A 22,001-nucleotide genomic window follows, 5' to 3' on the forward strand; every position below is an offset into this window, starting at 1 on the left:
ATCATATATAAGATTTGAACTCAAATCTCTTGTAAGCAAATAAAAACCGTAATCTCCAAACTAAATGGATGTGTCTACGTATTTTGACAACTTCATAGGGGTCCTTTTTTCTCTTGAGATTTGTTTTTTGTTAGACGTAAATAGTGACGTGTGAGGGTGAGTAGTTTATGGGATTTCTCAATTCTGGCATGATTTTATTGATTTAGTGAAGACATTTTCTTATGCTAGAAATACTTCATTCGTTTGGTGATGAAGCTGGACAAAATTTGTAAATACTATCCAAGTTAATAAGTTCTTACCAGAACGACGATCAGAACAATAGCCCGGTTTAAGCCAAGACACCAAACATGGACTAGGCGACTAATTAACTAGGGAGTTTGATATATAATAACTCGAGCCAAGAAGCCAAAAGCTTTTGGACAACATCAGAAAATGAGCATACCATGATCACATCTTGGGTTCAATTTTTGGCGCTAATGAATCACACTATGGTGGTAAGTGAAAGACTTAAATGCCTTTATGAGTCTTTCTGACCTACAAAATGGTGGATAGCTGTGGCGAAACCATCAATTGGTTTCTTTTTTTGAAAGGAAGAAAAGAAAATGAGCACATCAAATCAGTTACGCAAGGAATCTGCAAAATAAGCACGACTGCCTGCTTGAATTTTATGCAAGAGCTTGTCTAGCTAATATACGATCAATGTGAAAACTTGTGGCTCTCCCACGTCAAAATATCTTATTTTGGAAGAATGAATGACCCTTTTGGAAGCCTTGTGGAGATTGATGTCGACACCTGCATGTCTCATTTTCTACAATGGAAGAGTTTTTGTCGTTCAATGACTATATCATGTCTATGGTTGTGTGCTACTTCCATAATATTGAGAATTAATACGAGAATTATTACATACAACAGATGCATATAGGCTTTTATACATCTTCAGAGCCACAGAACGTCTTACAACTTTTGTCTTGAGAGCCCATAAGTCATGATAAAGAAAAGAATAATCAAGAGTGGACTATGCATGAAAAAATAGAACAGGTCAGTGAGCATAACAACACTCTAATGAATTGAATCTCAATACCTACGGTTTCTAGGGTTACGGCAACTTGGCTCTGATACCATACCCCACAGCAACGGAAGAAAAATATCGTTTTACAGTTTCTAGGGTTACGGCAACTTGGCTCTGATACCAAATAAAATTTTACGGCTTAATTTTTCATGTATTGCATAATTGGGAATATATTACATACAATCCTTGTTCTCCAAGGTAAAACTAAAAAAGGACAAAAGAAATATCCTTCCTAATAAAGGACTCTAATATTTACACAATATTTACATTCCTATTCTAAAACCAACTCACGCAATAGTGGAGGTGCCACATAGCACTCCTATCGTAGTTATAATGGGAGCCTCATTAGGGGATTTTCCGTTATGAGATATTATACTTTGGGGTATGGCCTTTGGGATTGAATTGAAAATGAAATGCAAACTTTTTGATAGGGATGGAACCCAATTGTGGTAAGACTTACGTGCATGTGGACACAAACGAAGATTGAAGCTTGTGGATAGCACAAGCATGGCATACCATTTGTCCTCAAGCTTATAGAATTGCTTTCAGAGCTCAAACACAAGCTAATGTGATGTTTACACGCGGAATATTCGTAAATAATGCTTCTCTCTTTCTAATATGATTTATTTTACAAACGATAGCACTAGGGGGATTGGTAGGGATCGAACATGCATCAGGATGCATAAGCACAGTGGCGAACGCAAGAAATATTGTTTGGGGTCAGCAAGAATAGTGCGCATCGTGCAATTTTTTTTTCTTCGACAAAATAAAATGCAAATTGGCATTTCATCGAGTCTTGATAGACTCGAGGTCATTTGCCAAGTCACATTTCACGCCTGTAGACAGATGCCAACTGTTTTCGAGTGAGCATGTCGATTAATGTCAATAACTTTTGAGCGAGCATGCCAACAAATGTCAATGCATGATGAGTGAGCTTATAACGATAATAATTGAACATTATTGATAATATGTTAACAATGAGACCTTTATTGAAGAACAATCAGACTGTTTCATAGCCGGACTAGCTTGTGGAATTCTTGAATTAGTATAGGACTTCAAGTTGCAAACTGAAACTGCAAGTTTATGGGAAAGTACCAAAAGAAGAAATGAACTTTATAGGTCTCTCACATAGAACACAATAGTTAACAGAAAACCAGTTACTCATTTTAGACACATATTAATCTCTCTCAGTTAATTTCTTTCCATCTGTAATTGTCTCTTGATATTAATGTGTAAATAAATGTAATTCAGTCTCTTTTATTTCTCTCAAAAATCCACCCAAAAACCAAAACTCTCTCTTCATATGGAGACAACCCAGTATTTCACATTCAACATGAAAGCGATTCCCAAACTCCAATTATTCACTCCCTTTTTTAAGCTCTCCAACCCCATTCGGATTACAAGCACGAACAAAGTTTCCATACTCGAACCCACTTTCCCTGGTTTTTTTTTCTATAATTTTCTCCACGAAATTTGATCCCCATCTTGTCCTACATCACTCGCCATGGCCACGGATGTCTCCCCTGCATTCCGACCCGTTCCTCAACCCCACGACTTCCACCCTGAAATATCGGTATCCCCCTCCTCCGCCCACGACGGCCTAGAGTTCTGGCAGTTCATGATAGCCGGCTCCATAGCGGGCCTAGTTGAACACATGGCTATGTTCCCAGTTGACACCCTCAAAACCCGCATGCAGGCTTTTGGCGGGTCCTGCTCCGTTCAACCTATTGGAGTTAGACAGGCCCTCGGCTCGATTCTGAAGCTCGAAGGCCCCGCAGGGCTCTACCGCGGCATCGGCGCAATGGGGCTCGGAGCAGGACCTGCCCATGCAGTTTATTTCTCAGTGTACGAGATGTTCAAGGAGTATTTCACACGTGGGAATCCGAATAGCTCGGTGGCGCACGCGGTTTCAGGGGTGTTTGCGACCGTTGCAAGCGACGCGGTGATCACACCGATGGACGTGGTGAAACAGAGGCTGCAGCTGCAGAGCAGTCCGTACAAGGGAGTTGCTGATTGTGTGAGGAGGGTTTTAGTGGAAGAAGGGGTAGGAGCATTTTACAAGTCGTACAGGACGACTGTCGTGATGAATGCCCCGTTCACTGCCGTCCATTTCGCTACGTATGAGGCAGCGAAACGAGGGTTGATGGAGGTGTCGCCGGAGAGTGCGAACGACGAGAGGCTGGTGGTTCATGCCACTGCAGGTGCGGCTGCTGGCGCTTTAGCGGCGGCTGTGACCACCCCGCTTGATGTTGTGAAAACTCAATTGCAGTGCCAGGTCAGAACTTTTATCAATCAATTAGTTGCTTCAATATCCTTGTTTTGTTTTGTTTTGTTTTGTGGCACATGGATATGTTTGAGCCAATTTGTATATATGGTTTTTATTGGGTTTGGAATCTGGATGAAGGAACATGCTGTTTTGTACCACACAAAAAATTAGTTATTTGTTGTTACAAAGCGAAACTTACCAAAAATGGGGATCCGTTGTGGCGGGACCCCATGCCACTCACGCATTGTCTTATGGCTTAACTTTTTCATTTAGAAGTGCATGATTGGCTGAAGATACCGCCACAATGACATTCTTGTTACGATAAAGTCCTAGTTGCTATGAATTTCCTGCTATGCAAGGACTGGAAAGATTGTATTTGTTGTTTTCAAATTCCCTTAGTAGGCCTTGCTTTCACTCTTTTTTCCACAGGGGGTTTGCGGATGCGATAGATTTTCGAGTAACTCGATAGGGGATGTTGTTCGAAGCCTGGTGATGAAGGATGGATACCGCAGTCTTATGCGAGGTTGGATTCCAAGGATGCTCTTCCATGCCCCTGCTGCTGCAATTTGCTGGTCAACTTATGAAGCATCAAAAACTTTCTTTCAAGAACTCAATGGCAGTGACAGTTCCAGGAACTGATGCACATATTTAACTCTGTTGAATGCCCTTGTTCGTGTAAATGACTTCACCGGGAAGAACTCGGTTCAGGCAGATAAAGATCTATACTGCCGATTATGTGCTAAAAACAATAATGTAGAGATGAATTATCAATCCAAGGGGGAAATGATCATTTCCAACAATCTAGTTTAGTTAATATGTTTGAGAGAGATACACAAGTGATTTAAGTCGATATGTTCGAAGCAAATGCCCAATACGATACATAAAACCCGGAAACATTCTACAACCATACAAAAGATGAAATATTAACTGCATCATACCGTTCGACATCCACAGGAAACAAAAAAGAGTTGATTAAACCATAATTCGTACAAGCCAAATGGTCCAAAAGATCTACAAACTAAATTACCACGATAATAACTTACGAGCATTTTGACCTTTGTTAAAACTTTTCAACAGTAATTCCGTCTCTTTGAACCTCATATGCCTCTCTACTCCTGCTTCTCTTCAACCCAGCTGTGAAATGGAGCTTCGATCCCTCTGATGTGATGCATGTCACATTTACCCATATAAGCACCTTAGTCTTCATCCCCTGTATGTCTTCTAGCCTTCCCTTCTTCAAATATCCAGTTACAGTGGTGAAAAAACGCAAAACAGATGAATCTCTGTAGCCCACTTCACAGACAGTCGGTATATAGACGGTAAGTTTCCCAGTCTCCTCATTAAACTCATAGTTGGTAGCATCACGAGGAAAGATTCCTATTGCCAAGTCAAAATCCTTTAGAAGCTCAGGCAACGGCTTTTGCATTTTCCCTGTGAAGGTGGCTTATATTGTAAGGGAGATTTATCAAAGTAACACAGACCTACACGAGGACTAAAATCCTAATCAATTCTTTTCAATATACTACACCAGTAATGACTCTGCGGCATAAAAAAAAATGAGAGAACGAATATAGACCTAGTCTACAGCCTGAACATAGCAGTTTATACAATCCAAACCTAGAGCTTGGAACTTTGAAGCACCATTCCGCCCCCCCTAGCAGCACAAATACAACTTATATCACATATTGTTTTTCTTTTGCCTTGTGCTATTTCAAGAAACCCCAGCAGCAAGTTCCTTGCTTGAACTCCACATATGACATCTTGAGAGTCGAGCAAGTTAAAGCCATATGAAAAGGGTTATATAATTATACTCATATCTACCCAGCACCATTAAACGTAAGGAACAAACCATCCCAAGAATATGGCCCAACCCTTCAACCACAACGCTTTCTACAGCTCTGGCACACCCGTACTTTGGCCAGTATCCGCAATCACACACTCACTTTTAATTACCACTACTTAGACGTATTAACCCCATGAATTAAAGCTACTACAATATCCGAACTTTCGGGCTCGCAAAGTCAGCCATATTACAGCAATATGTGAGGTTACTTTAACAGGCAATGTAACCAAACAGAGCCAGCAGAGAAAACTAACCTTTGAGTTTATTAACCAACCATTTGGCTCCTCCTTCGACACTGCTTTGCAATGACTAATCATTACACAAACAACGTTAGCGAAAAAAAATGTCATAAACCAAAACCAAAATAAACAAACAAAAGAACCCAAATTTGGGAAAGTATTAATCTTGACAATTAATACATGGAATCAATCATAATTCAAATTTAACAAGGAAACAATTAAATAAAAAAATTAATCTAAAATACGATTACGAAAGTGAATCACACCCAGAAAATTCAGATCGTGTAAAGAAATCAACTTTGTGAACCCAAATCATTATTAACAGGAAAAAAAAACCCTAATTGGAACCTATATCAGATTCAAATGCTCAATTGAATAACATAATTACATTAAATTGAGATCCATAGTTATATGTGTGTATATATAAATAGAGGGAGACAGAGAGAGAGAGAGAGAGGGAGAGAGAGGTACGTTGATGTCATCCCCGACAGACGAGAGCTCCTTGGTGGCCTTCTGGTTGAACCAGTAGGATCCGGCCTTGTTCAAAATCTGATCCATGTAAATTCCTTTCACACTCACACTCTCTCTCTCTCACTAGAAGGAAACCGATCAGAATGCTAGAGAGAGAAGAGGATCTCTGGCTCTCTCCCTCCTCTGGCTTGGCTGTGATGGCTTCTCAGAAATTATCTCCCACACCTAATTGTCCATTTAATTTTGGGGAAATTTTTTAAGGATGATGAGTCGACTCGCTATCACTCGTTGAATTTTCTCTCTCTTCGTTGGCACGCCAACGCCAAGTCGTTTTATTTTATTTCGTTATTTCTTTTTGGGCATATAATTAATTATTATTTGGTCTCTTAATTTGTCAATTTGTCATTCTATAGTATAAGCGTCTCTATCATTGTTTCGACCATGAACTTGGAAATTTTCATACTTGAATAGGAGTATAGGGATGGTTGATCATGTCATTCGTAGAGCATGATGTATGAAAGTAAATGCATTACGTGTTTTGGTTTCACTCAATCTTAAGCAATTCTAGTTGATATGAGAGTTGCTGTAATAAATCAGTTTTACTCAATTTCTCTTTCCTGTATTGGGAGACACAAAATTTTGTAATTTGTTTGACTTATAAGTTTTCGTATATCAATATTCCTTCTATAGATGTTTACTAAATGTGAGTAAAGGTTAAATGTGAGTAAAGGGATATAATTTTTCTTGAACGCCATTTCGTTTTCGAAGAGAATCAATTTCGTGATTGAAAGTGCCTCAATGTAGCCTTGATTTTCAACATCAATCAGTTTTCAATTCAAAAATTCAAAACAAAATTACAATCCACGAGAAATTTCAATTTGTTATCTTTGTGGAGGACTCAGAGAGGGTTGAGAAGTATGAATGTGTCCTGACCAGCCACCAACTACCTGAAGGCAGGTGTCGTCTCCATTGGAACCACGATTTGAGGTGAGTCTAATGTATGTATTTGAACTCATTTGTTTAGGTTCAAAATTCCTTAGGTTTTGCATCGTTGTTTTCCAAATGTTTAAACCTGAATTATAAGAAAGCAAAACAAGTTTATATTAATACAAAAAAAAAACTTCTCTCCGAGGTGAGAGTTTTCTCTTCACACTGAGAGTCATTCTCACTGTTTGCGTGAGACTTTTAAACCTAAACTTTTCCAGTGGCACCAACCCTAGCTTCTGCTGCGGTTGGTTATCGTGTTATCTGCTTTCCCCTTTCCTTCTTTTCTCCTTGCCTATACTATTGTTTCTCCCAAATTTTAACTTCGGTCTATCCAATTCCTCTATCTCCAAAGGTATTCCTCATCCTGACTATCCCTTGGTCCGATCTTCAGCCATGTTTCCTATTAAGATCGTGTGTAAAGTTCTGGTGTTTACACCGACTCAGGTGTTTCTGTTGGAAATTTTGAGTAGAATTTCATTGTCCCACATTGCTCACCACCACAAGGTTTCCTCACTTTATTGGAGACTAAAATTGGGCTTTGGGGTGAAATAATTAATTGATAATGAATTAATAATTAATATATTTAATTAATATTGAATTAATTTTGAATTTAATTAAATTATTTTTTATTTTATAAAAAGACTCATCTTTTCAGATGAAGTCTGAAAGCGTATTTGAGAAACAGATAGAGCAACACACCCTATGTTGCGAATAGACATATGCTCACTATAAATACATGCATCTACATATCATTCATATCACTGAAAATAATCAATTCTCATATACCAAGCATATTGAGAGTACCACAAACAAATTCGCCAGAAGTCTAGTTTTCCGATGCTAGAATTCTAACTTAGATCGTTGAATCCTGGTGAAGCAGACGTCCGTAGAACTACAAGTACTGAGTAGGGATGAAATTTCTGTTTCAAGGACATTGCGGTACGCAAGCCTCGATCTTCAAGTTGTTTGTTTTATATTTTTGTTTTGTTCATACTTTGTTAATTTTTATATTCGCATTTATTGTTTATTAGCATATATAATTAAATCGCACATTGTTGACTTATATCCAACAGTTTCCAACACCACCACTTTCTCTCTGTTATTGGCCTATTTCGGCAGTGTCACTCATGGGTTTCCACAAGCTTCATACTGGTAGTTGGCTTCTCTCACTCTGCTGCCGACTAACCCCTGCTTACAGTTGTGCTCAAGTAGCTTTTCGGGGTTGGAGGTGGCATCTAGTGAGGTATTATTCAGCGGCGGTGGACTGGAAAGCTGATGGTGGAGAAGGCAGTGGAAGCTTCTCGGTTTCTTGGTTGTTGTGCAGGTCTATGGGCCTTATTGTTTTCGTGGGCTCTTTTTCTGTTTGTATTTAGTCTTAGACCCTTGTTTTGTTTGTTAATAGGTGTTTCTTGGGCCTTGTTTAACTTGTAATTTTGTGGTGGTTGTTTAATAAATTCTCCCTTTGGCGAAGAAAAAAACTTGAATTATAAGTGATTTTGCACTGAGTTTGTAGAATATGATAATTTGGTGTTATGGCAAATTATAGTTGTATATCATAATGTTCTTTAATTTGGTGATTTTGCACTAAGTTTGTAGAATATGATAATTTGGTGTTATGGCAAATTTAAAGTGTTTTTTATAACACTCATAGTTGTATATCAGAATGTTCCTTAATTTACTATATCATCTTAACCACAATTCTAAACAAGCATACGACAAAAAATAGGAACACAACATAATATCAAAGTACACCTCAAAAAATAAGCCCAGATCTTGCTCCATCTTTGTCACCCTATCTCGTAATATATCTTTTAATCCTACTAGCACAGAGAATCACTGGAAGTTCCCAGGCTGATATCGTGGTTTTGGCCCATGGCAGCATTTTGATTTTGATGGTTTTCACACTCTAGGGTTTAGGGTTTTTGATCGAGAAATTTAGAAGAACAGTCTGAGGGAGAACAAGGAATAGGGTTTTCCTTTCTTTTGATAAACATTATTAAGGACTGAGATCATTAAACCCTAATATTTTCTTTTCTATTATGTTTTCTAGCCGTCGGATATAATCAAGACGGTGGTTTTAAATCTGCACATTTTTAGAGCTTTGATAGAAAACACACCTGCCCTGCTCTCCAGAAAAAGAAAAAAGGAGTTGTGCCCCTGATACCGAATGGAATGGGCTACAACTATTAGAGGGGAGTATGAGTCTTTTGGTGGCTCCAATATCTTTTGGGGATGGCTGCTGGAATAGTAAGGGAAGAAGATGATGCATAGGGTTTTGTAAGGGTTGTTTTATACACACCCCACAATGTTATAAATCCACCCCACATCCAAAAAATTCCTCAAAATTACAACTTTGTTCCTCATATTTCTAAAGCCAACCCACTGTAAGAATATGAGCATAAGTATGAATCTATGAACTTAGTTATTGGTCTTGAGATTGAATGGGAAGTCTTATTGGGAATGGATTTTGGAATCCATATTACATTGGACTACTATTTAAGGGATTAATTTCTTATAAGGATTCTAATAGGGGAATCCTTATGGGATTTGGCAAGGATTATGTTGTGTATATATAGTGGCATCTGCTCTCACAGTTAATATGCTCGATTCTAGGCTAAGACTTATTATTAGTTAAGAGCAAAACCGATTACTGGAAAGACGAGAAGGTGCACTGTAACCTTACAGCGAAACTTGGACATGGCTGCTTCTTCGAGTTCATCTGCAAGTATAATATTTTCCATACATTAGTTTAATGAACATTAGTTTGTGTTTTCATCACAGTAATTCATATTACTTGTTCTTGGTTTGTGTTTCATCTAACACCCACCCCATAAACAAAAAGAAACACCAAAAAGATCCAGGACAAGGAAGGCATTCTGTCGGACCAGCAGCGCCTGATCTTTGCCGGCAAGCAGCTCGAAGACAACCGAACCCTAGCTGACTACAACATCCAGAAAGAGTCAACTCTTCAACTAGTGTTGAGGCTCCGTGGAGGGATTATCGAGCCTTCTCTGATGGCTTTGGCTCGCAAGTACAATCAGGAGCTTGAATTTTTGTAATTCAGTTAACGTCATTTGCATTGTATCGGAGTTGAAGTACTGCAGTTTATATTAATATTTTGATGGATCTTGGGTTAATTTTGATCTCTTGGTTTTGTTTTATCAATATTTTGATGGATCTTGGGTTAATTTTGATCTCTTGGTTTTGTTTTATTGTAAAAAAAAAAAAAAATCAACAAGCACTAGTTTCTTGACAATTGATGCCAGATATCAATTACAGAGAAAACATACGAATAAGAAGATGAACTTTTGATAATGTGGTGCCATGGTAAGTGGATGGGTGTGAGGTATTTGGCTGCTGGTAAATAATTGGATGGTTGGATTTTCTTTTTCTCATCTTAATTCAAATAGGGGTAAAAGTGGAAGTTCACGTGACAAATTTTAAGTGTGGAGTGTCTTCATAAGATTGTGGGGTGTTAATAGAATTACCCGTTTTGTAATTGTCTTTTTTAATGTTTAATGCAATTTTGTTTTTTAATTTATGGAAGTTTTTTATTTTTCAAGTAATTAATTATAGAAGAAAATTAGAACATTAGAGGGTGTTAGTGTTATTCAACAAAAGTGAAGAAGTTCTGTAAAAACATGATAAACCTCAAGAGATGTTGGTTTAAGGTTTAATTAACCCTATATTTATATGTACATACTTTTGTGTAAAAAAAAAAAAAATTCCTTTCATACACTTCTCATTAATATGAAAACATACACGTTTTTCAACGTACCATATACATATAATACATGTATCTACATACTTTTCATGTTTAACATGTAATTTTTACTCTTATCAACAAAAAAAAACATGTATTTTTCACTATTTTTTTATTATTACATATAAAATTCATGCATTAAACACATATATTTAACATATTATGAAAAAAACATTAAAAATTATTTATTTTTAAATAATACTTTTTAAAATTTCATATCATGACCCAAATTTAGCTGGTTTTTATGAAAGTTTTTAAATAATATAAGTAGGCATTGTTCACATGCGATACTCGTTCTGTATTTTGTAAACTATGCTAAATAGCTACATACCCTACTTAATACAATGGTCTAATGATATTACTTTTCACTTGTAAGTGAAATGTCTTATGTTCGATTCTCACTAAAGACGAATTTGAATCACATTATTATGACTCGCCAATTGTGAGACTTAGCTCACTTCTCCACCCCTTTAGTTTATTTAATATCATTTGTTAATAAAATAAAATAAAACTAGCTAGATACAAACAATAATTGAACTATAAATAGATAATTGGCCTTTCTTGGCCTCTAAAGGTCACTGCCCTATTATACATTGAAACGAGCTAGAGGAAGATCACAAGTAGTGTTTAATTAGTAATTTTATAGCTGCAGCTAGGCTTGACAATTTCTGACACGACCTATTAACCTGACATGAAATTAACAGGTTATCGGGTCGACAAGATAATGAATCGGGTTGTTACCAGGTAGCGCGTAATCACCTGTTAAGATAACGGGTTGGTCTGGGTATACACGTGGATAACCCGATACACAATAAGTAAAATATTAATTTTATAATTTTATAATCGTAAAAATACTATAATAATTATATATAGATATTATATATAGATATATAATAAATTAAATTTAGAAAATTTGGAAAAAAAATGAGGTAATATATTTTTATATGGTATAATGCTATTGTTTTATCTATTTTCATAATTATTTTGGTAAACTTCTCATAATTTGAATGGTTTATAATTTTTCTATACTTAATTTATGCAAAAGAGAGTTTTGATATGGAAATGACAAGCTCGACCCTGATATTCTCCAAACATCAGGGTAAGCACGTGCTGGCCGACACCCAAAGGTGACAAAGCCATATTAGGATGCATGAGAACTAAAAACAAATAACTGACATAAATAAAACTTGTAAATTTAATTATAATGAATATGCAATTGTGGATCGTGTTCAGAACATATAACTAATTCGAGATACTAAAAATGAATAATATAAAATTGAATGAACAAAAGGATGGGTCCTACATCGAGAGGACTTGAAAATACCGCTGCGCGAATGCCTTGACGCCGGAATTGTACGCCTTGATTCTAAGTCCTAAAGGGGCGCAAAATAAAACATAAGTGGACCAAGTTGATATATAAGTAATACTAAAACAGTTATTCTCAACGTACTAACCCCCAAAGTTTATGAAAACTCAATAGTATAATATGTAATAGGTTTTTCGAAAACCCTAGCATGCCATAAAACCTTTGTAAAACATATATTATATGTAGTGTGCTAAGTAATGGTATCAGTACCACCCGAAGGCATATAGAACACTTCATTTAGAACACTTTCTTCAGAACACTTCTTTCGCCCACAGGCCTTCGTTTGCCCGTAAGCTCCTACAACACCCACTCAAATGAATATAAGTATCAATTACCCGTAGGCTCCTACAACACCCACCCCAAGGCATATAAGTATCAATCGTCCGTATGCAGGACCATTCACCGGTAGGTAATAACATACGCCCGTAGGCAGGGCATTTGCCCGTAAGCATGACCATTCACCTGTAGGCAGTAATATACGCTTGTAGGCAGATCATAAGCCTCGTAAACAGAACATTGACCATTAGATAAGCACAAAAACATTGTATATAATCTTTCCAACATAAGTACATATATCTCAACGGAGCTCAGTAACTCAAACATTTTCATAGTATATAATCATCCATAATATATACTACAAAGAACATGAAATCGATAAAGCATGATATTCCAAAATATTCTCTGTTGATGCACAAAACTGGAGGTCTTGGAACAACGTAAATCCGACCGTGAATCTGCAAGAAATGTAAATAACACAAGATGTATCGTGGTTCACCCCAAAGTTTATGCTACGTCCACACTGATATTGTATTTATCTAAGAGGTGAGGGAGATAACCTCTGAATATGAGAGGGGATGTGAGAGGGGTGAAAAGGCTCCAGAAATGGCCTCCCCACAATTGTGAGGGTGAGGGGTCCTTTTATAGAATAAGGACTCCTCACTTATTACATATTTGCCTATTCCTTTATCATATAATTACATTTAAGTCCCCCGAGTATTTGTACGAGATCTAAATATGAGGCCCTAAATATGGTATAAACAGTAGTCCCCCAGGTCTCCAGTCAAGAAAGTCTTTTGGCTGGAGACTTGAAATTCAGTCCATGTGTGGGCCGAAGTAACTAGATGTCGTCTTGAACTGGTACTTGGTATGAGGCGGTGCTCAAAGTGAAATGATGTTCAACTATAAGTAGCACATGTTGTGAGGCTGCTCGGCTTGTGGCCTATGTTGCCTTGGTTGGCTTGGCTTGTGTTTTTTGAAGGTGAGGAGGTCTCTTATTACCTGGTTGGTGGCATGAATGGCTAGTTACCAAATGATATTAGAGTACGGGTTGTACATTTCATCACCTGGTTGGTGGTAATAGCAGCAGGTTGCCGAATAATTTTGGAGTACTGGGCGTACTTTTGGTCACTTGGTTGGTGATAATAAAGGTAGGTTGCCGAATAATTTTGGAGTACTAGGCGTACTTTTGGTCACCTGGTTGGTGATAATAGAGGCAGGTTGCCGAATAATTTTGGAGTACTGGGCGTACTTTTGATCACCTGGTTGGTGCTATTTTGGGCTTATGGACCTTCGCTCTTCACACAACATTACAGCCCATTTATTTTTGGCTTTTTCCATTTTTTTTATATACTATTACCCTCTGATGGGGTTTATACAGATATCTCCGAAAGATAAGAAAAATAAATTACATCATTTTGCCTGATAAAGATAATAGAGTTCTTTATCTTCTTCCAGTGGTTGACAGCTTCTTGTTTTTCTCCCCAGAGATCTTTTTCCTTTTTATATTCCTTTTCTTCCCACTGCAGGTTTACATCATGGGGTTTGGTCAGCATGATCTGCTCCCTTTATTCCTTGCTTTTGCAGATTTGCGTGCTTGTTATCCATAGCTTTTCTATGGGTGGTCGACAAAATAAAGAAAGCACCAACCGCTATTATCGAATTGCTTCAGCTTTCAACTAAAGAAAGCATAATTCTTTCTTTTCTCTTTTCCTTTTTTGCTTTCCACTGCATCTTTCTTTCTGTCTTTCCACCTCCATTCTCTCTGGCAAACTTGTTTTTGCTTATGCAGACTTGCTTTACAACAAACATATCCATACCAGAGCTTACTGAACGATTGATTTGAGGACCGAGTTCGACTCTGGTGCCGTTTGATGATTACAACGCCTTTCTCATCGTTAGTTGAGTAGTAGGAATTTGCCGATTTCTTCCCAAAGTGTTCAAGTGAAGCAGCTCTCAGTAAGTTCTGCCTTCGAATTCTCCTAATGGGAATGGTTCCATCTGGATAGCTTCCACTCTTCTGCCATATCTGAGACAAAATCTGCTGACTGTACAGGAAACACAAATTTCAGATGACACCGATAATTCACATCGGAGGCTCCTAGTAACTGTACAAGATTTCCAACGCCTTCTCCCAATCCTTCTACTTGGGCTGCTCCATGGAGAAGAGCACGAGTCTTCGATGGCTGGCGAAATCTCTCCGCTGAGGTTCAGATTAGACAGATTTCAAGGAGGCCACATAGAGGCTGACATTGTCGCAGAAAACCCCACGCCAAGAATAGAAATCGCCGTCATGGGCATCGTTCCAGTCGAGCAACACGTTAGCAACGTTGCTGAACGACGCCTTAATTGACATCAAGGTTTTTCCTTCGTCGTTGAGTGGGGAGTCGAGAGGAAAGAGAATCGCCATTTAAAGCTAACCCAAAGCAGAAGACGAGCTCCGTCTTCTTCCTTCATAAAACCCTTCTCTCTATTAATTTCCACAAAGCTTCGCACGCAGAACCCAAGTAGGAGAAAAAGATGTTGGAGAAGAAGAAAGAGAAAACGAGATTAAAATGCTAAAACCAGAAGATGATGGATGAGCTTCTTGGACTTTTTGTGGGCTAGTATAACCATCAAAGCCACTGATCTCAAGAAGATCACAACATGGAAAAATGGGTTGCACGGCTTAAGCAGGCTAACCCAAAGACCTAAGTTTCTAGAGAATGCAGAGGCTGGGAATTTTGATAGCGTTTGTGGGATCGAGCCATTAAGTTTGTTGTTTGAATCGTTGAAGTTCATCAGATTAGAAGCTTGGATGTTCGGCAACTTGCCTGAGAAACCATTGTTTTCAAGAAAGAGTACGTCAGGTGAGTCAGGCTGCTGACGGCAAATGGAATCGAACCGGTGAAGTTGTTTGGAGCTGAGAACGAGCATGTTCAACCGCTCTAAATGGGTCAGCCCGGTCGGAGACTCACCTGATAATTGATTCCCCTGGAAGTAGAGACTGCAGATCAGAGTTACCGAAGATCAGAATCCCATGACCGCGCTTGGTTGACGGGACGCAGGCGTAGGCCTCGGGGAGCTGGGGGGACATTTTTAGGATTTTGGGAAAAGTCGAAGCTATTCCCTGCTTAGCAATCACGGTCACAGCCAGCCTAGTAAGTTGAAGATCTCGTTCTCAGATAACCGCGACATGGTAAATGGGGTATGGTGGGTACACTCACAGAGAGACAGAGAGATAGAGAGAGACTGAGTGAGAGGAGGAGGCTCCGTGAGTTTTTTTGGAAAAGTTTTGGATTCTTCGTTTCTGCAGATTCACGGTGGTGAGATGAAAAATGAAAGAGAACCGACATAACTTTTCGTGTCGATTCCCACAGAAATCGCCAAATGTTGATGCACAAAATCGGAGGTTTTGGAACAACGTAAATCCGACCGTGAATCTGCAAGAAATGTAAATAACACAAGATGTATCGTGGTTCACCCCAAGGTTTGGGCTACGTTCACACTGATGTTGTATTTATCTGAGAGGTGAGGGAGAGAACCTCTGAATATGAGAGAGGATGTGAGAGAGGTGAGAAGGCTCCAAAAATGACCTCCCCACAATTATGAGAGTGAGGGGTCCTTTTATAGAATAAGGACTTCTCACTTATTACATATTTGCCCCTTCCTTTATCACATAATTACATTTAAGTCCCCCGAGTATTTGTACGAGATCTAAATACGAGGCCCTAAATATGATATAAACATTCTCAGTAAAGCATGATATCTCATAAAAAGTAAAATCTAATTTACTCATAAAGCGTTTCATAAAACGTAACCATTAAATCATGCTTTTCACATATGCATTTCTAATAGCAAAATTATGCATTTTGGAAGGGGTCCATTCACCTTACATAGTTGGCGAAGAGCCGTGCAAACAAGAGAGGACGAAAATGCCATAAACAATTGCACCTAAGCACATAAAGGTACCAATTAATAAAACTATACTAAAACGGTTAAATTTCGGGAAACGGACATCATAAACGGATTTAGGACGTCGAAAAACATAATGGGGGACCTCGAGTACCCCCACACGCCCCCACGAGGTTGCGGCCCCAACGGCCACGCTCAGAGTTGGGTCGTCGAAAAGTTGACCAAAAAAGTCGTTGCAGCGGTGGAGTACAATACCTCCGGTGGAGGCACGAGTGCTCCACGCACGGCTAAGGCAGACACCCATACGCAGGCCCACGAACGGCCTGGCTTCTGGGATCTGACTGGGTTGGGCAGGATCCGAGCTCTAGGTTGGGCTTGGTTGTTGGGCTAGGACCATTGGGTTTTGGGTTTAGGCTTATGACTGGGCTAGGTTATAAAGGTCACAATTATGGATTTGGGCTAAAAGTTTAGGCCGAGGTCCATGGCCCAAAGATTTGGGCCAATTAAGGTTGCGGGTCGGGTTTACCCGTTCTTAAGCCAGTTTCGACAGAGAAGAAAAACAAAGCTTCCCCAGCTCTGGTCAACCTCGAACCTCAACTACAATCTACGATCTACCTACCAAATTGAAGACAAACAAGTGTAGATTAGGATTATACCTTTGGTTTCCCCAGTAATGGTCGAAGTTGGTCGAAAAAGTTGTCAAAAAGTCATGGCATTCTAGCCGGAATCTGGGAAATCTTTTCCTGACGGTTCTTCGTCCAAAAACCACAAAAACTACTCAGAGACGTCACAAACTCACTCCTAAAATGATTTATGGGGTTCTAGAAGCTTACCATGGTCGAGGGTTCACCGGAGGAGGAGGTCGTTGTTCCACGAGGTTATGGGTTCGAAGGCTGGTATCCGTTGAGGATCTTCCTTCCTTCACTGAGATGGCGACTTGGTGCATCCATCTAAGTATGTATGGGTGTGTATGTGTGTGTGTTGTTTTCAGGGAGGAAAGGGAGAGCGCACAGAGAATAGAGAGAGGTCCAAAAGTGGTTAACAGGGAGGGGAAGGAAGAGAGAAGAATGAGTGAGGTAATGGATTTGGGTTGGGGGACAAAAACAAGGGTGGGCCCTCTTACGCACACCATTTAAGACCCAAGGGAAACCCATTTCAAAATATCTAGCCCAAAGTGAAAATTTACAAAGATACTCTTCCGTTCCGTAAATTCCGAGACAGGTCATTACAGGATAACCTTACTGAAAACATCATCAACATAACTCTTGAAGGCAATAGATCAAGCCAAAGTTCCAATACAATTCCCCATGATGATTGATGAAAATTGAAGGATTTTGTTAAAGGAATAACATGTAAGCTTTGAGTTTCATAGGCAAGGTTTTAACTTTTGAGAAAAGACTTCACAACCTTCAAAAGAAAAACTCATTCATTTTGCATATCCTTGCACATTTGATATTTGTAGTAGACTAGTAGTGTATTGGTGCTTTATTATTAGGCTCTTATTTTGGTGTGTAGATGTAACTTAACGACAAATGTGTTTTTATATTTTAAAGTAATATTTATGTAGTAATGTGGTATGTACAAATTTAAGAAAAAAAAATATTTTTCATAACGGGTTGGGTCATTTTACCTGTTAGGTAAAGTAACCCGACCTGTTAAGGATCCGTTAAAATAATGGATGTGACACGACACGACTTTTTAAAATAATAGGTATTACACGAAAACGACATGAAACACGACAAACACGACCTGTTTACCTGGCCTAGCTGCAACCTGTAGTTTACCATATGGGCTATGATGCAACGGATACTTTGGCTTGCAGTCGATTTTGATTAATTTCATCAGTTTCCTAGTGTTTCCATATTTTTGGCCGAAGCTCTGGCCTAAAAAGATTTTGGGTCCTTCTTTGGTTTAAATGCACGAGTGTGCCACCACGTCAATTAGGTTGGTCGACGTAGAAAGCATGTGAAGTGATTTGTTTTTGCATTAATCAATGAATTAAAATACCAGTGCGGGAAGTAAATTGCATAAAAATGATCTAGATTAGAGCTACATTATGCTAAGATAAGAATTGAAGAAAAAATACAATGACAAATTGTGGATTTGATCAGGGATGCCTTCCTCTTCTTCGAAGCTTATATTTATAGAGAATATGTAGGAAACCCTCTCTTGCAAATGACTCTACAATGTATGCCTAATGCTCTCTAGTATGTAGAATGTAGAAGTGAACTAAATAATTAATTTGCAGGCACTGGTGGATCCCTTAAGGGGCAAGTGGGGTCAATTGACTCTCCAAACTCCCATGAATCTCCATAAATGACTTGAGTATTGCCCCTTTAAAGGTTGGAGTTGTCCTTTATACATATCCTCAAACTACATGATAAAATGCCTCAAAGAGGAGTTGCCGTTCTTGTTATTTTTCTAAAATATCAACTTGGACATTATATTCTTGGTACACGTTTAAGTGGTGAATTTTCTCAATTGAAAATGATTGGTAGTCTTGCAACAACAACAAAAATGGTGGAGATGGGGAGGAATAGAGTGTATAATCATGTTGCTAATTGCATTAGTTTTGTTTCTACCAGTTGCTACTACTTCAATGGAGAGAGCATTTTCCGCTTATAATATTGTAAAAAGTCTATTGCGTAACTGAATGGGAAATCAGTGGTTGAGTGATAGTATGGTAGTTTATATGGAGAGCAATGTTTTTTCGTTCATTGATAATGAAGCTATAATGCAGCGTTTTTAAAATATGAAAACGCATCGTGGACAATTATAACTTATATTGTTATTTATTCTATAAATCATAAATGATGGAACTACAATTTAACTTCTAAGGTTATGATATGTTTAAGAAATATATGTGAATGTTTACATGCGACTCTCTGAATAATTTTTTCTGGATCCGCTACTATCTGCAGGGTAGTCTTGCCTATTTATACATGTTGATGAGCCTCGTCGTAAAGGTTGTGTGTCAAAATTGAAGCGACAAACAGCACATCCTTACTTCGTACTTATTCATACTTCATATATATAGCACGAAGGGATGTTCTCCTTCTGGTCCATGTATATTGCCCATGTTTTAGCTCGTACCTCTTCTTTGGGAAAAGTTGCTTCCGAACAGTTGAGTGAATCCAAAGTCCATACCTTTGTCAACACTTGCTAATCTCCTGTCCTCTGAAAATTAATAGCATTTGACATCACAATCTTGGACAAGTTGGGCATCCGACTCATTATTCATACAAAACTTCATCCTTTGAAATGCAATGGTTAAGATAATTAAGCACAAAGAACCACTTTGAGAGATTTTTCAATATGCTCGAAATACAGTTGGTATACCGAGTGTGGCAATGTAATTGGTTGAATTTTTTTTATCAAGTTTCAAACTAGTTATATTCTTACACTCGGGGTACCGGACCGTATTTTCAGCACACTAGAAAATTTCTCACAACTTGAAAATGATTGACGACACCATATCCTAAATCTTTGAGTGATGGCCAATTGCTTGTGAGCTTTCGAACAATAAATTTAATATCAATCATGAGTGAGAGAGGAAATAAAAGAAATATACCGATTGGTACGTTAAAGCCAATAGAGTAGTCACAATTTGGCGTTAGTTTAAAAGGTCTGAAAGTAGAATAAGATAGCTAGCGACCACAATTCATTAGGTTTGTTTTTAAATGTCAAGTGGAAGCTAAGCTAAGCAATGCTTTTAGAAGAATGGAATCAATCTAGAAGACGAAATCAAGAAGCAAAGATTGAATAAAGCAATTTGATTGGTATTTTAAAAAGAAGAAACCAAGTGGGTTAATGTCACATCCCAGGCCAGTTCCATCACCGTAGCACGATATTGTCCGCTTTGGGCTTACCATTCCCTCACGGTTTTGTTTTTGGGAACTCACGAGCAACTTACCAGTGGGTCACCCATCCTGGGAGTGCTCTGGCCTCCTTCTCGCTTAACTTTGGAGTTCCTACGAAACCCGAAACCAGTGAGCTCCCAAAAGGCCTCATGCTAGGTAGGGATGTGAATATACGTTTAAGGATCACTCCCCTGGGCGATGTGGGATGTTACAATTAAACTTTAGTTGAAAGATATATATCGAACTCGAGGTGAACACATTGGCACACACAAATTTATTTAGTAGGGATTCTATTTTAGTCTAAGTGTAGAAAAAAAGGAACGATAGAGTTAAGGATCATGTATTTACCATAAAGGACCCTTGTATTCCGGAGAAAGAGTTAAATATATAAGAAGTCCTTTATAGTGAATACATGATTCCTATGATACTTCAATCAATTTCAGTTTTTGTTTTAGTAAAACGTGACCTTGCTAAAGAGCTGCTCCTACTTTGTCATATTTTGATGATATAACAACACATATTAGATAATATCCGCAATGACCAAAAACGCCATATGGCTTATGTTATGTAAATTAACCAAGATTAGTATTTTTCACTATAGAATTTTTAATTTGATTAGGGTTGTGGAGTTCCTATCCAAAGGACAGTCGTGAATTCGAATTCTGTATCCAATTCCATCAAATTGAAGCAAACTCTGTTGCACCAACCGGTGGTCCGGGCGGTACCCTATTAACCTTAGCACTTGAGACAAACACCACCATGCAAAAATGTCATATATGGTGAAGCTTCTATTGATATAGTTTAACGTGAGGGTCATAGCTTCCATTGATATATAACGTTCTCCGTCTTGGTTGAACGTGAGGGTCATAGTTTTCCCATTGGTGTAGTTCATGAAATATTGCCTGACAAGCGTAATCGATGTCGTCATTTCAGAAAGGAAACTGAGGCAGCGAATTCCCAACCTTCTCTAGCAGGAGGGCAAGTAAACAACAAAAAACTAAGAGTAGCGGGCAGTGCGCGCAAAACCCGAAAAGTTTTTTTATAAAGCCCAACCTACCGTAGAGGTGAATCGTGTCTCTTTAACCTCTCCAATGGATGACCTCTCCTCCTTTTCAGCAAGTGGACAATCAATTACTTGTCATAGCAAATGAAGTAATTAAAATCAGCAGCCAATGAGATCCTTGAATTATCGGCTGATTTGGTGGTGAATGAGCCAATTTGAAGGTGATTTGTTGTATGAGCACTGAGAAGACTGACAAAGCATTGCAGATATTACCTAGTTATTGAAATTATTGGTTTCCGACTTTATAAACACATCCACAATGCACAATGCTATATTTTAAAATAACGAACTAAATTGATAAAGAGAATAGGTCATCTTAAGGGGTGTTTACTTACAATGAATGAGAATTATAATTACTTTGATTCTTGAGTTCTCTATATTTATTAAAAAGTAAGTATAAAAAATGGTTCTTATACACATATTTTGATAAATATAAGGAACCACGAAATCAAAAAGGTAGGAATTTTGCCGAAAATGTTAGCTTCCCCTTAAAATTCATAATCAAACACCCATAAATTAGCAATCCAAATCAACATTTCCTATTTTCTATTTTTAAGTTTTCTCATTTCTTAATTTTTCATTTCTATTGAATAAATATGCCTTCAACTTTTATTTTATTATTATTAAAGTGAGGGGAAAGACTCGTAAAGAATAATACTCGCGTTTTCTCATGAAGGAATGCACATATCCCACATTTTGTAATTAACCTATCTTCATCGTATAAACTTCATTATAGAACCATTCAGCTTCTTAATCTTTATTTAAAGATCCTCCCTACACAGAAGTTATACTAATTGGAGATTGTTTAGTCATTTAAATGTATCAAATAAATCGATGATTCCTCATAAATATTTTATTTGGTACTCACACCGTCGATTAGTTCCATAAATTTAGATAGCTAAAC

At 38.1% G+C, this 22,001-nt stretch overlaps 2 protein-coding genes across 2 annotated transcripts; one reads left to right on the plus strand and one right to left on the minus strand.

The window, feature by feature from the left end:
- Positions 1 to 2,264: 2,264 nt before the first annotated feature.
- Positions 2,265 to 4,149, plus strand: LOC126593727 (uncharacterized). The gene is made up of 2 exons (XM_050259839.1): positions 2,265 to 3,344; positions 3,765 to 4,149. Exons 1-2 carry the CDS (start codon positions 2,574 to 2,576, stop codon positions 3,972 to 3,974), a joined length of 981 nt encoding a protein of 326 aa, XP_050115796.1. The 5' UTR covers positions 2,265 to 2,573; the 3' UTR covers positions 3,975 to 4,149.
- Positions 4,150 to 4,189: 40 nt separating this feature from the next.
- LOC126593728 (uncharacterized protein At5g01610-like) lies at positions 4,190 to 6,163 on the minus strand. The gene is made up of 3 exons (XM_050259840.1): positions 5,889 to 6,163; positions 5,433 to 5,487; positions 4,190 to 4,766 (listed from the first exon to the last, which is right to left on the minus strand). Exons 1-3 carry the CDS (start codon positions 5,973 to 5,975, stop codon positions 4,396 to 4,398), a joined length of 513 nt encoding a protein of 170 aa, XP_050115797.1. The 5' UTR covers positions 5,976 to 6,163; the 3' UTR covers positions 4,190 to 4,395.
- Between the last annotated feature and the right edge of the window lie 15,838 nt (positions 6,164 to 22,001).

This window comes from Malus sylvestris, chromosome 12 (genome assembly GCF_916048215.2).
Source record: "Malus sylvestris chromosome 12, drMalSylv7.2, whole genome shotgun sequence".
Lineage (NCBI taxonomy): Eukaryota > Viridiplantae > Streptophyta > Magnoliopsida > Rosales > Rosaceae > Malus > Malus sylvestris.

What these genes read in the sequence shown, in the direction of transcription:
- LOC126593727 (XM_050259839.1), top strand. Translation starts at nt 2,574, where the DNA reads ATGGCCACGGATGTCTCCCCTGCATTCCGACCCGTTCCTCAACCCCAC. An exon ending in AAACTCAATTGCAGTGCCAG is followed by an intron (nt 3,345 to 3,764) that starts GTCAGAACTTTT and finishes TTTTTTCCACAG; the next exon opens with GGGGTTTGCGGATGCGATAG.
- LOC126593728 (XM_050259840.1), bottom strand. Translation starts at nt 5,975, where the DNA reads ATGGATCAGATTTTGAACAAGGCCGGATCCTACTGGTTCAACCAGAAG. An exon ending in CTGTCGGGGATGACATCAAC is followed by an intron (nt 5,488 to 5,888) that starts GTACCTCTCTCT and finishes TGTAATGATTAG; the next exon opens with TCATTGCAAAGCAGTGTCGA. An exon ending in GTTGGTTAATAAACTCAAAG is followed by an intron (nt 4,767 to 5,432) that starts GTTAGTTTTCTC and finishes CCACCTTCACAG; the next exon opens with GGAAAATGCAAAAGCCGTTG.